The sequence below is a fragment of the Thamnophis elegans genome, chromosome Z, assembly GCF_009769535.1.
Source record: "Thamnophis elegans isolate rThaEle1 chromosome Z, rThaEle1.pri, whole genome shotgun sequence".
Taxonomy (NCBI): domain Eukaryota; kingdom Metazoa; phylum Chordata; class Lepidosauria; order Squamata; family Colubridae; genus Thamnophis; species Thamnophis elegans.
This window is the reverse complement of record NC_045558.1, coordinates 39,749,374-39,766,570: the sequence shown is the minus strand read 5'-3', so window position 1 is coordinate 39,766,570 and position 17,197 is coordinate 39,749,374. Positions and strand designations below refer to the sequence as shown.

The following is a 17,197-nucleotide window of genomic DNA, read 5'->3' as shown; positions in this document are numbered from 1 at the left end:
CCTGCCATTTACTCAAAGGGTGACTTTCTGATAATTTGACCTGGAAAGTAGTAAACTGGAATTTATAGTTTTGAGGTAGTTGTCCAAGATAAAATCATCGTTGGTAAGTATCTGATTTTTCTCTCTCTTCTTTTTATGCCCAGTGAATGTGAGTGTGTGTGATACCCTTTGATAAAACCCACCTATTGACCAAAGCTGTGTGTCTACTGGTTTCAGCCGCCCTCAGACCTCTGCTAGCCTTGTTGGTGATGACCAGAGAACCCTGAATAGCAAGGGGGACCAGTGAGATCCGCGTGCTTCAATAGGGTAATGAAAGTTTGTGTGATTGAACCATAACTGGGCAGATAATATCTTTAAATTGTTTAGGGGACAGCCCAGAAAGAAGAAAGTTCATGGAGGACCAGTAATTAGTTAGAAAGTCTTCAGGTGCAGCCAAAACCTGATGAACTCAAGGCAGAATTGAGATGGGTAATTAAGGTCCCTCCAACTTTTCCTTTGGGGAAGGGTTTATTGGCTTGGGATAAATTGTAAAGAACTTACTGTAATTCTTAATTTCATGCAGCTGTCTTTTTTTTCCCTTAACTCAGCTCAGAACAACTGAGTAAGGAATATTTTTTTCCAACACTCTGTACAACAGCAATCCAGGTAAGGTCAATGAAGTATAGATGAATTAATGCATAGAAAGAAAATAACTTATATAGTCATCTATCTGACTAAAAACAATTCTAGGCAGAGTATAATGTATTATAATTATATTATATGTTGTAATTCTTACAGTTTGGTATTTGAGATTGGTATTTGAGGTTGGTATTTGAGGTTTGGATTCTCTTAACTGAATTTTAAAGATTTCTGTTTAATTACTAGCATTTCTTTGCAAGAAGTACCTGCATTTATATGTGCAACCCACAACATCTTTTTGGTCCGCCCCGCAGTAAAGTAAAGGACCTCTAGGACCTCTCACCAACGATCCCTCCCACCCCATCGCCGTGGCTGAAGCCGCCTGGACGCTCCACGCCGCCCGGCAATCTCCGCCTTGAGGCCCATCACGTGTGCTCGCGCCCGGTGGAACCAGGCGCTCTCCGCAGCCCACCCGACCGGACTCCACCCTGGGCACCGCCCCCTTATCCGCCGTCTTCATTCCAGGCTTCATTTGCGCCCGGCGGTAGGTAAGTCGATATTTCAGTTTTCTTTGGGGTAAGGGGTAAGGGGTAAGAGGTAAGGGGGTACTGGAGGCGATGTGGCCAAGAATTGGTATTTTCCCCCGTTCTTTTCCAAACTCTTTCAGTGGGAGTGGGAGAAGAACGCACCAGAGAGCGCGCTTTTCAATCGGCTGCGATTGGAGCGCCTAGCTCTCGCGAAGCTTTATCTGTACCCAGAAAAGTTAGCCCGTTTCAATTTTCTCAAAAGTAGGGGAACGGTTGCTCACCCGGCACTCCTTCTTGGGTCGTCTTCCGAAAAGAAATAATACTTTAGCCAAAGTTTGTTCAGGATCGCAAATTCGCGTCAAACGGAACAAGCTGCGTTTCTTAACGCAGGAGGGAGACTGCTGGTAGGGAAACAGTGGTTACATACTGGCTAGATCAATACACCTGTAAAATTGAGGTAGGCAACCTGGTGCCTATAAAATATTTTCGCATTACAGATACGGTAGCTGTGATTCTTTTAGCTTAAAGGGTATCTTGATGCGAATTGTTGCGCTCCTAGAATCGCCAGTCCTTACGCAATCATTTCTAATTGGGGATAAGTCTTCAGGTGTTTGAATTCTTTATTAAATATCTTATGGCTTTATTGACGAAATTGTGAGTATTTGAACAAAAAATATTCAGCTGTGCTTACTGAAATCTTGCTGTTTCTTCCCTCTTTTTTTTTTTGACTGCTTAGGATCCAGCTTTTCCTCCTCCTGAAAAGAAAAACGTGGGATTGCTTTTGGCTCTTAGCCAAACTGACGGACAGAGTAATTTTATTTCCTAATTTATCTAGAAAGAAAATTGGGGTTCCTTTTGAGTTCTTGATAGCTGAATTCTACTTAATCCGATTGCTAGAGAATAGTTAGAAGAGTATTATTGCTACTGTGTCCTTAAGTTTGTAAGGTAGACCTTCATAGATTGATTGTATGATACAAATTGACATTTTACATGGCCTTGTAAGGATCTTCTACATAATGGAAGGCTAGGCAGAGAAGGGTGGTGAATAGACAGATCTCTAGTTGTGATGCCTCTGGTCTCATCCCCTGAATTAAGACAGATGTCCAACCTAATAATTAAAAGACAGTGACTTGGACAAATGTATCAAATGGATAAATTCTTATCTTAAACTATAGTTTAGCCCAGTGGTTCTCAAACTTTGCAACTTTAAGACTTGTGGACTTCAACTCCCAGAATTCTCCAGCCAGCAGAGCTCTGCTGGCTGGAGAATTCTGGGAGTTGAAGTCCACAAGTCTTAAAGTTGCTAAGTTTGGGAACCACTGGTTTAGCCTAAAACACTCATGGGGAGAAGGGAGGGGGTTCAACTGTTCCTTTAAAAGCCTGTAGTCAGTCAATTAGTCTTTGTGCCCAAACTGCTAAAGCAGAATGGAAAAAATAAAACTTTAGTAAGCAGATGGAAGAAGAGTGCTTGTAGCAAGGACTCTTTCTTTTATGGAGAACATAATGCACCACTATTATGTTCTCTATAAATGTTGCTAACTGTACACCTGGTATGTATTGAATAGTTCATATTTAAATTAAGATATTTGGCTGCACTGAAACTCCTGAATATGATTCTTAAAATCAGAACAAAGTAGGGAGGATGGACTGCATTATGTTTTGGAATTTCACTATCACCACCACTATCCATTACACAGAAATTGAAAATGTACTTCACTGGAGAATGCACCTTCCTTCAATAATTAATTACAGCTTTGTAATGAGTTTTCTAGTGCAAATGCAAAGACAAAATTAGTTCAGCATATAACGATCACAGCAGTTGCTAGCTCAACTACACAGTAAGGTAAGAATTAATAAGCTTTTTTCTTGGAAGCCAATTATTCATTGCAACTAGATTTCATAGCACTTTGTGTACATTTTCTGTTAAATCGTTAAAACCTACAAAGCTTTATATTATAATGAATAGAGAAAAACTTTTAACAGTATTGGAAGAGAACTTAGAATAGTAGAGAACAGGATATCAAACTCGATTTCACTGAGAGCCACATCAGAGTTTTTTTTAATCTTGGGGTGTGTGGCCAGTTCAACATCACTCGTGTTGGGGTTCCTGTAGTGGCTTGAGTATTCTGCCTGTGAAAATGGGCTCCCAAGCTCCATTTTCAGCTACAATGGCCTCCTGCAACCCTCTGCCAGTGAAAATGGACCTGAGGAGGGCTACCCATTTGGGAGGGTCACCCATTTTCACTGACAGAGGAAATATGGGCCAGTCCTTTGCTGTTTCGAGGGTGGCCCTGCAGGCCAGATCTAAGCACCCTGTGGGCCAGATCTGGTCCCTGGGCCTTGAGTTTGATACCCCTGGTATATCACAATCTTGGCTTATTATTATATTAGGCAAAAACTCTTACAGAACATGATTCAATTTCTGGTATTTTTAGTTAGGCAGAGAAAGTTTGTGATCTAAAATTCCAGGGAGATGTGGCCAGATAATATTACATTTAGAGGACCATCACATTGATTCTGTCAAAGGTAGTTTCTTTCATCTTATTTTTTCAAGCTGACTATTGTATATTTTTTTATGAATTGGACAGATGCTTCAATTGGCTGAAATATTTAATGCCCCAAGTGATGAAGAAGATTTTCTTGGTTTTCAACTTGATATTCCTATGAAAACGTTGACATTGGAAGACAGGAATGAGAGCTTGCCTGGAACATCGAGAATGGTAAGATAGTGATGGCTAACCTTTTCGGCACCATATGCCGAAACTGGAGTGTGCATGTATGCCGGAGCTCCAGAACATGGAAGAGAGCCTCTGGCTGGCGCATATGTGCATGGGAACCAGGTGCTTTCCCGGTTCCAATGCACACATGCATGCTGGACATGCATGCATACCAGCTTGTTGCTCTCTTTTAGGTTCTGACACATACATATGCGCCAGATAGCTGCTCTTCTGCCAGCGTGCATGCATGTGCCAGAACCCAGAAGAGAACAACTGGCCGGCACGCATGCACGAAGGGCTCTATGGTGGTAGAGGAACAATTTGTGCCAAATTTTGCAGAATTTTCATCCAGTAAATAAAATTCATTGTTAACCTCATGGTCTGAATTGCAACTTGATTTATTTTTCTTATATAATTGCTTTCTAAAATATAGTAGAATCAATAAAAAATCTCAAGTAAAGTAAATTTTTCTTCTTTTTGTAGCTGCAGGTTCTATTTCTATTTCTTTATGGAGTGCGCTTCCAATGAATATGCAGTTGCATTTTATTGCCCAATCCAATACTTTTTACTAATACGTTTTAATAGTGCTGTATATGGACAGCACTATTATGGACTTAAAGCTATTATCTACATAACCGTTGTAATTTCTGCAGTGCATTTTTTGTTACAGTATTTCAGTTAAATGAATGTTTGAATTAATTAGTTAGATATCACAGTAAGCTGGCTCTTGTTTGGATCTATATTTGAAAATATTTTACTATGATATTTTCTGTTGTCTAATGTAAATCCTAGCCATCTGCCTTTTGCTCTTTTTCTATGTACCAAGCCAACTTGAACAATTCATCTGAAATTACTGGTTGCAAACCAGATAATTGTGAATCTGTTTAAGTAAAAATCAAGATATTTTAAAGATCTGTTAATATTACACCTTTTAATGTGATTGGTGTAGGCAAGGGAAATAAAATATTAGCTTTTTCAGAAGGGAAGTGCAACTTCTATGTAATATAGGTTGTTCGTTCATTCTTTTTAGGCAATGGAATTAGACCGAGACAATAACCCATCTCTAACTGAGGAAGGAGAAAATGAAGAAGCAATGGAAACTGACTCAACTCATAAGAAAAGAAGATTCAAACTTCGAGGATCAATGCAGCTTCCTAACAAATCAGCTAAAAAGTCTTCCCCCCAATCCAACGAATCTCCTTTTCCTAAACAAAGAAAAAATACAAATGTGAGAAATGCAGATCCAGATACTTCTTCTGAATCTGAGGCAGATGAGGCACCAGATGAAAACTCTAATGTACTTTCGAGGAGAGATCAGAATATACAAGAAAATAAAGCTGTGGTGAGAACTAATTCAGCATTCTTAGATGGCATTAGTAGTTAAAAAAACAAAGAAATGAGTTGACACCAGTGGTGGGTTCTGGAGTTGCCCACATGGACGTGCATGGTGCGTGCATGTGTTCTAGTGTTAAATGACACTTCTGCAAGCCTCCACGATGCTCCAGCTGCTCTGCGGAGCATCGCGCAGGCGCCGTATGTGCCATGCACATGCGCGGAAGTGCCAAAAGCATAAAGCATAGGTAAGGAGCATGGGTGGGCGGGCCCTCCAGAGCACCGTACCAGAAAGGTACCCGGTACTCCGGCTAGGATCCGGTACGCCCATATGAATAATGTATTAATATTCTTAATTTATTAACTCCAAATTTTTACTGTAATATTCTGAACAGTGAAACTAATCATACCAGTGCATTTTTAAACTATGTGATACATTACTAAAATTATTCTAAAAATGTGGGGATTTACATTTTTAAAAATGCATCATGAAATAGTGTATATATAAGACTGCCATTAAGAACTATTTGATTTATAGAAAAAATCAAGTCCATTTTCCCATTTCAGCTTGCACAGTTACTAGCAGACCTAGAAGCTATATCTTCCTCAACTGAAACTCCTTCAACTGTAAGTATGAATACATTTCCTTTTACAAAAATTTGTTTTGCATTTCTAAGATTGAGTATATAAAATTATGACTTTTTTTCTTCCAGTCAGACTTGACTTAGAAAGGATTAACTCACTACTATTGCATTTTCAGAATTTTTCTTTTAGTATATTTAACAAAACTTTTAAAATGTACATATACTCTGTTTAGAAAGACATGAAAAATATCAGACTAACTTAAGGAACCAAGATTACTGTAGTATAAGACACATCTTTTTCTTCCCAAAAAGAGGGTGAAAATCTGGGTGCGTCTTATACTCCAAATGTAACTCCACCCACCCACTCCATGCATCACATTTTCAAGTAGTTCCAGAACCGAGGGGGGGGGGGAGGAATCCTCACTTCCCCATGGAGCCTGATTCCTGACGCAGCCGAGGGAATTGCATCAAAGCCTTTTCAACGAAAGAATTTTTGGGCAGCAATGCCACAGTCCTCTCCCCGATTCCAAAAAGGGTATTTGCGGCGGCAAAAAAAGTGAATCATGTTTAAGGTGGCAGGTGGTTCCAGCACATATTGCAACCTCAAAATGCTTTCCTTCCAAGTTCCACAGTGTCTGCAGACTCGCCTTCTCTTTTCTCCTGGTCTGCACTGTCAGCCGGGAGAGGCAGGGAGAAAAGCGAGAGGGCAGCGTGGTCGGGTGAGGGCACAGGAGCCAGGCACAGGCATAGGGCAGGCAGCTCAGAGGTAGCTGGCTGATTGCTGGCTTGCTGGCTTGGCTCCTTGCCCAAGAGATGGACCTAGCCAGGAGGAATGCCTGCCCTGTTTTTGCAATCAGGGAGGAAAAAGCGGGTGGTTCCAGGCTGCTCCATGATCCCTGCAGCTTGGAACCGCCTGTCATCTGAAATGCTCTTTTTCTTCCCTGATTGGAAAAATGGCTTTTCTCAGGACACTAGATTGGGAAGTTAAAAACCTGGAATGGGCTGCAATCAAGCTCCTGAGATCACTTTGCTGCCACCCGAAAATGCTGTTGCCACGATCTCTCCCACCTGGAATTGCCCGAGAAGGGGCAGGTGACGTGGGCTCTGCAGAGATCACTGTAACACCATCTTTGGGCGGCAGTGCAGTGATCCAAAGCCAAAGTCTTTGAATCAAGCTTGATTGCATCCCATTCTAGGTTTTTAACTTCCCAATCTAGCATCCTGAGAAATCTAGCATCTCTGAGGCACCTCCCATTTGCAGGAGGAGGAGGGTGGCATATACAAAAGCCTCTGAGTACCTGGGAAAGAAAGCTGCACTTGGAACCTTCCAAAAAACCCTGCCCGAAAAGGTACCCCAAGACTAAGGAAGCGGGGTTGCGAAGAGGGCTGTGAACAAGCCTAGTTTTTCAAGGAGGCAACCTTGCCAGGTTGGACTTCCCTTTTGCCACTCAAGCACCACCACGAGGAACTTTTAATCCAAATGGAAGGGATCCCCATCCCCTCCTCGCCCAATGGGCCGTTCCTGGTCAAGCAGCAGTTCAATGTTCTCACTGAAGAGAAGAAGCGATCTGACTGCTGTTCCTTGGGCCTTGGTTGCTGGTCAGAGGGAAAAAAATAAAGCATGGAGAGATCTGTTTAATTCTGCCCTGTCATGGGGAGGGGTAAAGAAAAGTGGATTTGAGATTGATAAAAGCCTTACCCTTTAGGAAGATCACATTTTTGCCCTTCCCAGCCTTCAGAAGCACTTTGCAAGCCTCCCAAACTCTCTGCATGCCTTAGTTTTCGGAGGGTTTGGGAGGCCTGCAGAGGGCTCCTGGGGGCTGGGGACGGCAAAAAAATTTTTTTTTTAAGAAATTTACCTATTCAAAATCTTGCTGTGTCTTATACTCCAAAAGATATAGTAGTTTTTCACAATTTTGTGCACCTCTTTGACCAATTCAGTAACTATTTAACACTATAAATCTTAGCCAGTGCTCTTTTGATGTTGATATACTGCAACACCGGTAAAGAAGTACTGTATATACTCAAGTATAAGCCTAGTTTTTCAGCCCACTTTTTGAGCTGAAAAAAGCCGCCTCGGCTTATACTCGAGTCAGTGAAAAATTTGCCTGAAATGGAGGAGAAAAAGGGGCGGGCCATGCCGCTGGATGACGCTCGTGAATGGCCCAGCGCCCCTGAGTTTCCCCTCCCTCTGTGTCAGTTTGCCGCGCAACGTGCACCGCACCATCCCCCCTCCTCACGTTCTAATGTAATGCAGGGCTATCTTACGATTCCCCTTCCTCCCCCTCCTGCCGCTCTGCAACGATGTCCCACCTCCTCCTTGTTATGGCAAGCAGCCACATAGCGATGTCCCACCTCCTCTGGTACAGTGATCCAATGATAGGAATCACTGTGCCGTGTGTCATAGGAGGCGGGACATCATCATCACAGCGGGACATCAGCATCATGAGGTGAGTGAAGTATTTCATTGAATACACCGGTATTGTGTGATAATAATTTGTTATGCAGAGCAAATTTTTACAATGGCTACTGTATATTTAATGGGCACAGGCAGGCTGTATATGTTATTCAATGGGCAATGGCATTATTGGTATCTATTTTTATTTTTGAAATTTATCGGTAGCTGCTGCATTTCCCACCCTAGGCTTATACTTGAGTCAATAACTTTTCCAGTTTTTTGTGGTGAAATTAGGTGCCTCGGCTTATATTCGGGTCGGCCTATACTCGAGTATATACGGTATGTTGTAGAGTGTTCTAGTTGCCTAATAATAACAATATTTAAGTACAACAAAACGGGGAAAATGGTAGGGCTATGTTTCATTCCTTTGGATGCTTGCTTCCGTAGGAGCAAGGAGCAATTCTGAAATTAAAGTTGGTAGGAATTATGTCCAAATTTTCCACTAATTTTATCCAAATATTTATCTGATCTTGTTACATACTCTCCCAAATTGTGTAGGGATTAGCAGTGTGCCATAAAAGTCAATTAAAAAAAGAATTTGAAGTGGATTGAACAAAGTGACCATGATAAGCTACTGCTTCAAGCTACATCTTCATAAAGAAAATCTCTCTCTCTCTTTTGTTTTAGAAACGGAAGAAAGTACTAAGGACAAGATCTTCAAGAGACACAATACAGCGTCGAGCTAACCCAATGAGGAGTGCTCGGCCCCCAGAAAACTTTGCTGTGGAAAGAAACCCACCTATGCAATGGGTTGATAATGAAACATATCACAACTTAATGAAGAGAAAACTAAATGAGGTACATACCAAAATTATGTTTTGGGTTTATTTTAACAGAGTAATTAGCAAGTAGTAAGGATGGAACTTACCAAGCATGAGCTAAACGTTTAAGTGAAAAGCCTAGTGCAAGGGTATCAAACACATGTGGTCACCTGACATATTGTGACTTCCCGCCACCCTTTGCTAAAACGGGTGGGCATGGCCGTGCATAATACCTCTAGTCTAATGTCTATCCTGGTCCTTGTAATGAGTAGCAAGTCTTGTGGTTCATAGTTCCAATCACAATATTTTTACTGCAGTAGACTTTGGATTAAAGTGGTAAACTATTTGGACCATTTGAAGGTTAAGGATAGTCCAATTATATTGAGGAAGGCACATTGTCTATTCTGATCCAGAAGCAATTTCACTAAATTGTCTCTGGAAATTTGAATATGCTATTTTCAGATTTTTCTATTTAAAATGTGCTAACCATGTCAGGATTTAAATGGGTGATGTATAAAAGGAAACAAAATGAATTTTTGGATTTGGCAGGAGAACAATCTATAAAAAGCAGAAAATACAAATGAATTGCACTTAATTCTTCCATTTACCATTTCATAAGTTTCATAAAATAAAAAATATTTTTTGCAATATTTGCATGCTGCAATTATTGAATTGTAGTATACAGTCGATTAGAGGGGGGGGATTACATTTTCAGAAAAAATAAGTCAAGGAAGAAAACGGAAAAGCTACTTATAAAAAGAATAAATATATAGTAAATTAATGAAATCTAAATTTTATAGTTCAAGAAACAATTTATAATTAAATATAATAGATGATTTTATAGTACTAGATAATTCTTTAAAATGGCTTACTCTCAAAAGAAGCATAAACATTACATATTAAAAATATAAATATTTTAGTGGATAATCTATTAGACTGCAAGTCCACAAGTTGAATACAGAGTTTGAAGCTGCATTTGATTTAGAGATGGTGAATTTTTCTTATAGCATATTTTAGGATCGCCGAAAAAAAGAAAAATGGTAAGAATCACAGGACTTCGATCAGTTGTCGTAACAAATGAAGAATTAGAACAAACTGCATTTAATAATAAAGACAAAATCCACCATAAGATTTGGGTAGGTTATTTTCTTTATAAATTTGCTTAGTTTGACATACTTGAATGCAATGTTTTAGATCAAATCAGTTTTTTACCCTATTTATGTACACAATGTTCTTGAGATATCTTTACATTTCTATAATGATCCAGCTGCCACAGTATTATTTATACTGGTTGAATTACTTGTTCTTTCACCTTCCCATGAACACGGTTAATCTTCCCTACTGTCATGGTGTACTGTGAAGTATTTAATATTTTAATTACAGTCTATAATTATACTGACAATTCCTAGAACACAGACAGTAAAATAACTACCAATAAATTATTTATCTTGTCAAGGTATTAGCAGAAGTGCCTGCCTCAAAAAAGAAGTAAATATTTTCCAGGAATTTAAGCAAAGAAGAAGAAGTTTGGAATTACTTACAATGCTAATTTTTCCATAATAGTTGTCTCTCCAGAATGAAAGGAGTGTGAGCATTAGATTAAGTTTGGGCTGGTTTTAGTTTTGCTTTCTTGTAAAACCTGAAATATTGTTACAGCTTTGCAGAACCAATAGAGTAGCAGGCTTTTCAAATTCCATTTTATAAATTGGTTTTCCACTCTAGTTCAATGTATTAGCTAATTCATCTTGCCTTGTTTGAAACATGCATTTGTATTGGGAGTTGTGAAAAAGCTTCTTAATATTCTAGCAACAAAAATGTATAATTATCTGTGTTTTGGGATAATAGCAATTTGTTAAATTCTTTATCAGAATAATAGGTTGATGAAAAGCACCATATTTATCTTCATATGTATCAGAAGTAGCTTTCTAAAAATATTATTATCATTTGTCCCACTATTAGGGAACCACATGCCATCAGTGCCGCCAAAAGACATTGGATACAAAAACCATCTGTCATAATGAAGACTGTGTCGGTGTGCGGGGACAGTTCTGTGGACCATGTCTCCGTAATCGCTATGGAGAAGATGTGAAAGTAGCACTTCTGAATCCAGTAAGTCTCTAGTTCAGTGTTTCTCAACCTTGGCAACTTGAAGATGTCCGGACTTCAACTCCCAGAATTCCCCAGCCAGCATTTGCTGGCTGGGGAATTCTGGGAGTTGAAGTCCGGACATCTTCAAGTTGCCAAGGTTGAGAAACACTGCTCTAGTTGCTTGAATTGTTGGGTAATGAAATGGGAGATACAATGAAGCTATTGGTGATCTGATTGTTTTACTTTTACTATACATGGCTTCAGAAGCATGCAACACTGTATCTTTATGCAGCTGCTCACTTTCTGGTTCCCACACTTAGGTGATAACATATAAGGTGAACTAATTCTCTTCTCCCATTTTTAAGGAGTGGTTGTGCCCTCCTTGCCGCGGAGTATGTAACTGCAGCTCCTGCCGCAAGCGTGATGGTTACTGTGCCACTGGAACACTTATCCACCTGGCAAAGCTTTACGGCTATAGCAGTGTGAAGGAGTATCTTGAAAGGTAAGCTTATACCTAAATTTTTATAGAGTGGTTTGTATCAGTATTTCCAATTTTGTCAGTTCTAAGAAATCACTGTATATAACAATCCAACTTGCTATGTTTATTTTACTTTTATTTATTTAGATTTATATTCCATCCTTTCTTCAGGGTGGCATACCTACTGCTTCTCTCATTTGCCCCCCTCCCCAATGCCAAGCTATCTTTTGGGGTAGACAGTGAGTTTGGCTTTGTGTTGATATAGATTTTTCACGAAGTATGCAGTCATGCAGTTTCACAAGTAATAATTTTGCTTAGCTGATCTTATGATTACTTTACAGTATATACTTGTTGGAATATTTATATTCCTTGTTTAGTCCATTCTGAACTGAAATTAAAAAAAATATCCTACTAGGCAACTGAATGAGGTTAAGTTCTTTATCCAAGAGCAATGGCAGCAACTGTTAGGTGAGTGGTGGCAAAGACTATTTTCTTCCAGCCCAGATTAATATACGTCACAGTCAGTTTCTCCTTTCCCATTCATCCAATTCCATCCTCACATAATCCCCTATAAGTAATTGCTTTCCTCCCATGCCAGGGTATCTTACATTTTCTGAGAATATATTTGTCTAATAAGAATGATTTGCGTGGATAAGCTACTTTTAAAGCCTACAAACAGTGAAGAGTAAGTTCAGTGAATCTTTAAGAAAGTGAGACATGGCCTCTGACCCTTAATAAAACATTCCTTCTAAATATTCTAACACCCTGTCCAATATCTTTGCCAAAATTAAGAGACTTTTAATTTTGAAAAATAATTTTGTAAAATAATTTTGTAAATGCATTCAATAGTTTTGCTTTTTTCTTATAAAGGTCGTGACTTACTATTTACATTGGAAGCTGGAACAATACAATTGGTGGTATTATAGCTCTTTGAAATAGAGTTTGTAATAGTCACATTCTCTTTCTTAAACTCTAAACATTTTTCTTTTTCTTCTTTATTGCAGCATGCCAATGCTTCATGGTAATGGAAATGAGTGAAAATACTCAAGACACCAGTGCAAACTCTGATTTTGGTGATTTATGTATATACTTATATTAGTTAAAAATTTAAATCTTGAACTTTCATTTATAATCATTAAGTTTAAATAATTTCAGAAATGTGGAATAACCACTTTTGATTTATTAAATATTTCTATGGAAAAAGGCTGTTAATATTGGGAACAGCAATATTTTCCTGCATATAATAAAATGATCTACTGTTTAAAAATATTTTTCTTTATAGACTTAGTTTAGAAATAAAATTATAAAATATTTAGAAATATTAATAGTAAAATATTTAGTAAAAGTAATAAAATGGTAAGTTGACTTTGCAATTTATGTCAGACTTTAAACTTCTGAAGACAAGCAGTCCAAACCACTGTTTATTCTAATTTGCAGTAGAACAACTTCTGAAACAGTAATAAAAGTCCAGGAAAACGTGCTCCTTAAACTGACATTTTGTTTTTGAAAGACCATCTGGTTCTAATATATATTTGTTGAAATTTGTCATTCCGTTGGATTTAAAGTTGAATGTATGGCCAAGAATTTCACAGGATAAATAGCAAGAACAACATTATATAGGTCTTTGCACATCAGGCATGGTGTTGACTGTTTTCATATTCATAAATGACTAAGTTAGGCTACTATTTACTTCATGTTTATTTTCATTATTATTATTATTTGTTAATGTTAAATGGAAGAAAACTGCACATTTCTTCTGTATTTTTTAGGCTGCAAAAATACAGAAGGTCACTAGGTGGCAGCAGCGTTAAGAGTTCTATAAGTTTTTCCTACAAAATTATAATTTTCTATATTTTTGCACTCCAGTTAAAGTAGTTATCATAGTTAACATATTTTATTCTCTGGCTATAATTAAGATATTTTAAGTTTTTGATTACATCTATATTACATAGGTACTCACTTTTTGCTTTTACTATGCAAAACAGAACATACAAGTGACTTTAAAAATAACTTGCATTGGTCTTACAGCATACATACAAGTCCTGTTTGAGTTGGGGCCATTTATGGAAACTTGAAATGTTATTCCCTCAGGTGAAGGGGGGGTGAACTAAAGGTTTATCTGCATATTACATATGTAAGATGTATCTCTCAGTGACTTAATCCTTTGCATGTTCACTTGTACATATATACTGTTTCTATGCAAAGTACTGTAAATATAGACAAGTATTCAATAAAAGCATTATCTTTAAGGTTGTCTGTGGTCATTTCAAATAGAGATATACATGATTTAATGTGTGAATGCCTTGTAAGTGAGAAAAATGTGTGCCTGCAAGTATATTGCTAAACTTCCAAAAGCAAGGCTACTCCTGCAAGCACCCACTTGGATGGCTTTTCTTTAGTTTTTAAGTTAAAAGTCCATGTATAGGTGGGTCCTCTAAGTTTAGTTTTATAAACTGGGCATTTGTATATGTTCTTGGTTTCTTGCCTCTCTACCGGAATTGCTCTGACAAAGATGACTGGCAGCATCGGAGTCAGGTCCTTCAAATGAGCTTCAGCTACGACTCCTGCTTGCATGTCCCATCTTGCTCCTGCAGCCAAGAAATACACGTATTAACTTCTGCAGGGCAAAAGCATGTAGGTAGAATATTAATCACAATTCATGTGCTCTGCTGTATGCCTGAAATCCTACTGATATTCTGTATTATTTTTACAAATAATAGGGCTTGCTGTTGAAAAGATAACATACATTTAAAAAATTTTTAGCAGCAAGTACAGAATACTCCATTGTGCTTCATTTAGTATTGTTATTTAGTGAACACCATTTTTTTTTAAATGTAGGTAGCCTTTGTCTAATGACCATTGGTTTAACCATTCAAAATAAGGATGGTTCTGAAAAAAGTGGCATTATGATCCTCACACTTAGGCCTTCCCTTCAAGTCACACAATCAAAATTAAAGTGCTTGGCAAACTGACATGCATTCGCAGTTGTTGCCTTGTCCCAGAGTCACGTTATCATTTATAACCTTCCCAGAGGACTTCCAAAAAGCATAGTTAATGGGGGAAGCTGAATTTGCTTAAAAGCTATGTGATTCGCTTAATGACCACAGTGAGTTGCTTAATGAAACAGCAAAGCAAATTCATAAAGTATTGGGTTGGGTTAATTAAATTGGAAGGTCTGATCCCTATTGGGATCGTTAAGTCCAGGACTGCGCGTAATCAGAAAGCTTGCTACACTTTTCACTGATTCAATAAAATATACTTCTTTTTGATTGGTCTGATATTGAATCAATTTTTACAGGTGTGTCCTCTAACTAGATCATACATAGCTAATACAGAAATTTAATAAACTTACCTTCCATGTAAAGTCCAAAAATATATGCACCTTCTCTTGGTGGATGACCATAATCTTCTCTACTCTTTTTGGTAACATCAGTTGTCAAGCACATCTTATCCAGAGACCAGTTGTTTTTTCTTGCTGTAGTTTGCATAATGGCTTTCAAGAAGAGATGAATAATACAACTTATTTTATGAGCTGCATACTTATTGCTATGGATATTTTCCATCCCTCTATGTCCAATTCTTAGAGCCTACCTAGACAAATCTCTCTTTTTTTGACAGGGTGGGGTGTTTTTTTGTTTTTTGTTTGCTTCCTTGCTAGGGTTGAGGGGAAGCTACTGGCTCAAGGTAAGGCATCTAGCTTTATGCCTAAGCTGGGACTGGAACTCATGATCTCCCAATTTCTAGCCTGTTGCCTTAATACTACACCAAGCTTGCTTTCAATAGCTAAGAGGGCCATGTAAATATGGGAAAAACAGAACATTATTCTTGAGGAAAAAATATTTAATCCAACTTTGTAGAAATAAATCCAGATTTATTAACAAAAAGTTAATTTCATGTAATTTAAGGCATTTAAAAAGTTACATTTGTCTTGGCACTGAAGGTCATTTTTAAGAAGCCATTGCAAATGAATGTATTTTTAATGCTGAAATAGCTTCTGATACTTCGCTGTTTCCCTAGTAAAAATTCGATTCTCTAGATGCAATTTGTATGACACCTAAGACATAATATCGTTTAGCATCAAATGTTTATCTGACCTATATGTACCTATGTGACTTTTCATACATTATTAGAAATCACACTACTTTTCCACTCCTGAGAAAAGTAAAGTGGACACAAGCCTGTTCAGCATGTCAGTGTGTCATGTATTGTCTGTCAGTTGGATTTCCATCACCTGAGCTTTTGATAAGCTTTTAAATAAATTGTGTTCATTCATACATTAGGTCACTTGCTCAGTCAATTGATGCTTATGGCTGCCTACTCACTACGTGACATAATTTGTGACGTTTGAACTTTGTGAAATTTAAAGGAAACTAGCTGTAAAAAAATTCTTCAAAATTATTTTAAAACTGTAGCTAAAACTATTATACAGCATGTTTTGCTTGACATTTAAATATCATGAATCAATATTAACATACCGGTCAAAAAAGATTCTGGATTGAAGAAACCCGAAAGCCACACTACTGCAGGAAGTACAAGATCTTGTGTCCAGGTATCAAGTTCTCGGCATCGCAAAAGAAGGCCATTAAACCTGAATAAAAATATAGCAATGGTAAACACAGATGCATAAGAAATAAATTTGGGGAATAATTTGCATTATATAATTTATATCACTTTAACACATATATTATTGATTATTGGTAGTAGATCATGGAGTAGCCTGTTGCATACAAAGCATCTAATAAACAAGAAAATATATGCTAATTTAGGACAGATGAATACATGATATAGAAATTCTAGAAACTCTTCATCTTTTAAATTTTGAGACTTAAAAAATGTCATAGGGCATGCAAAATCATACTTAGGTAATTTTGCTCATTTTAAGGCTCAAAGAGATTTTTGAAATTTAAATAATGCTTTTTTTTTAACTGTATTTTAAAAATACAGTTTATGATTTATAATGTAACTAAACAGGTCCATTCCTTAAAGACATGTTTACCATTGTGCAAGACTGTAAGTAGACGGGTAAGCCAGACTTGACCATGCATCTGGTACCTGGTCATAGAACAGCGATGATTGTAAAGTTTCCATACTAGACGAAAATGTCAGCTCACCCTAGAAATTTGAACCAAAAGAAACATTTAAATTTACAATCCCAGTTTAAGATTCATTTTTACCCTTCATAGTACATGTATATAGAGAGCATCCCATGGTAAGGTAGGCAGCAAATAAATTTAATAAAAATAATGCAATATATTCCTTACTTTTAATCCAAGGTCTAATTGTTTTATTGATCGCCGTATCTCTCTAATGAGAATATTCATTCTTTCACATTCTTGAAAACACACAAGAATATATGGGCTTCGTATAGCAGACTTTTGCATAATCTCAGATAAATTAAATTCTTCCGGCAGCTTTTCCAAAATTTCATCCAGTACATTTTTCACCTTATAAATGCAAAGTAACATTATCAGGTATGCATTTTGTTTACATTTATCATGCTCTATAAAGCAAGCACTGGTTGGAATATGTGTTGAACATGCTGAGCAGTGCATAAAAAATACAGATATTGTTATAGATATTGTTTGTCATTTGGGATAAGCCTGAAACAGAAAATGCATTTTGTTTCAAATTCAG

General features: G+C 37.6%; 2 protein-coding genes across 2 annotated transcripts in view; one reads left to right on the top strand and one right to left on the bottom strand.

Annotated features, from left to right (window-relative positions):
• The first annotated feature begins 3,733 nt into the window (after nucleotides 1-3,733).
• On the top strand, nucleotides 3,734-12,601 carry CDCA7L (cell division cycle associated 7 like). The gene is made up of 8 exons (XM_032235832.1): nucleotides 3,734-3,865; nucleotides 4,893-5,204; nucleotides 5,762-5,821; nucleotides 8,864-9,034; nucleotides 10,005-10,133; nucleotides 10,957-11,106; nucleotides 11,451-11,587; nucleotides 12,568-12,601. Exons 1-8 carry the CDS (start codon nucleotides 3,734-3,736, stop codon nucleotides 12,599-12,601), a joined length of 1,125 nt encoding a protein of 374 aa, XP_032091723.1.
• A 1,302-nt stretch (nucleotides 12,602-13,903) lies between these two features.
• The window catches only part of DNAH11 (dynein axonemal heavy chain 11), a 176,462-nt gene continuing 173,168 nt past the window's right edge, over nucleotides 13,904-17,197 (bottom strand). The window contains exons 78-82 of the mRNA XM_032235831.1: nucleotides 16,825-17,007; nucleotides 16,560-16,675; nucleotides 16,039-16,151; nucleotides 14,916-15,056; nucleotides 13,904-14,151 (exon numbers count right to left, since the gene is read on the bottom strand). Coding sequence (XP_032091722.1) covers nucleotides 13,904-14,151; nucleotides 14,916-15,056; nucleotides 16,039-16,151; nucleotides 16,560-16,675; nucleotides 16,825-17,007 — 801 coding nt within the window. The remainder of the gene's footprint in view (nucleotides 14,152-14,915; nucleotides 15,057-16,038; nucleotides 16,152-16,559; nucleotides 16,676-16,824; nucleotides 17,008-17,197) is intronic.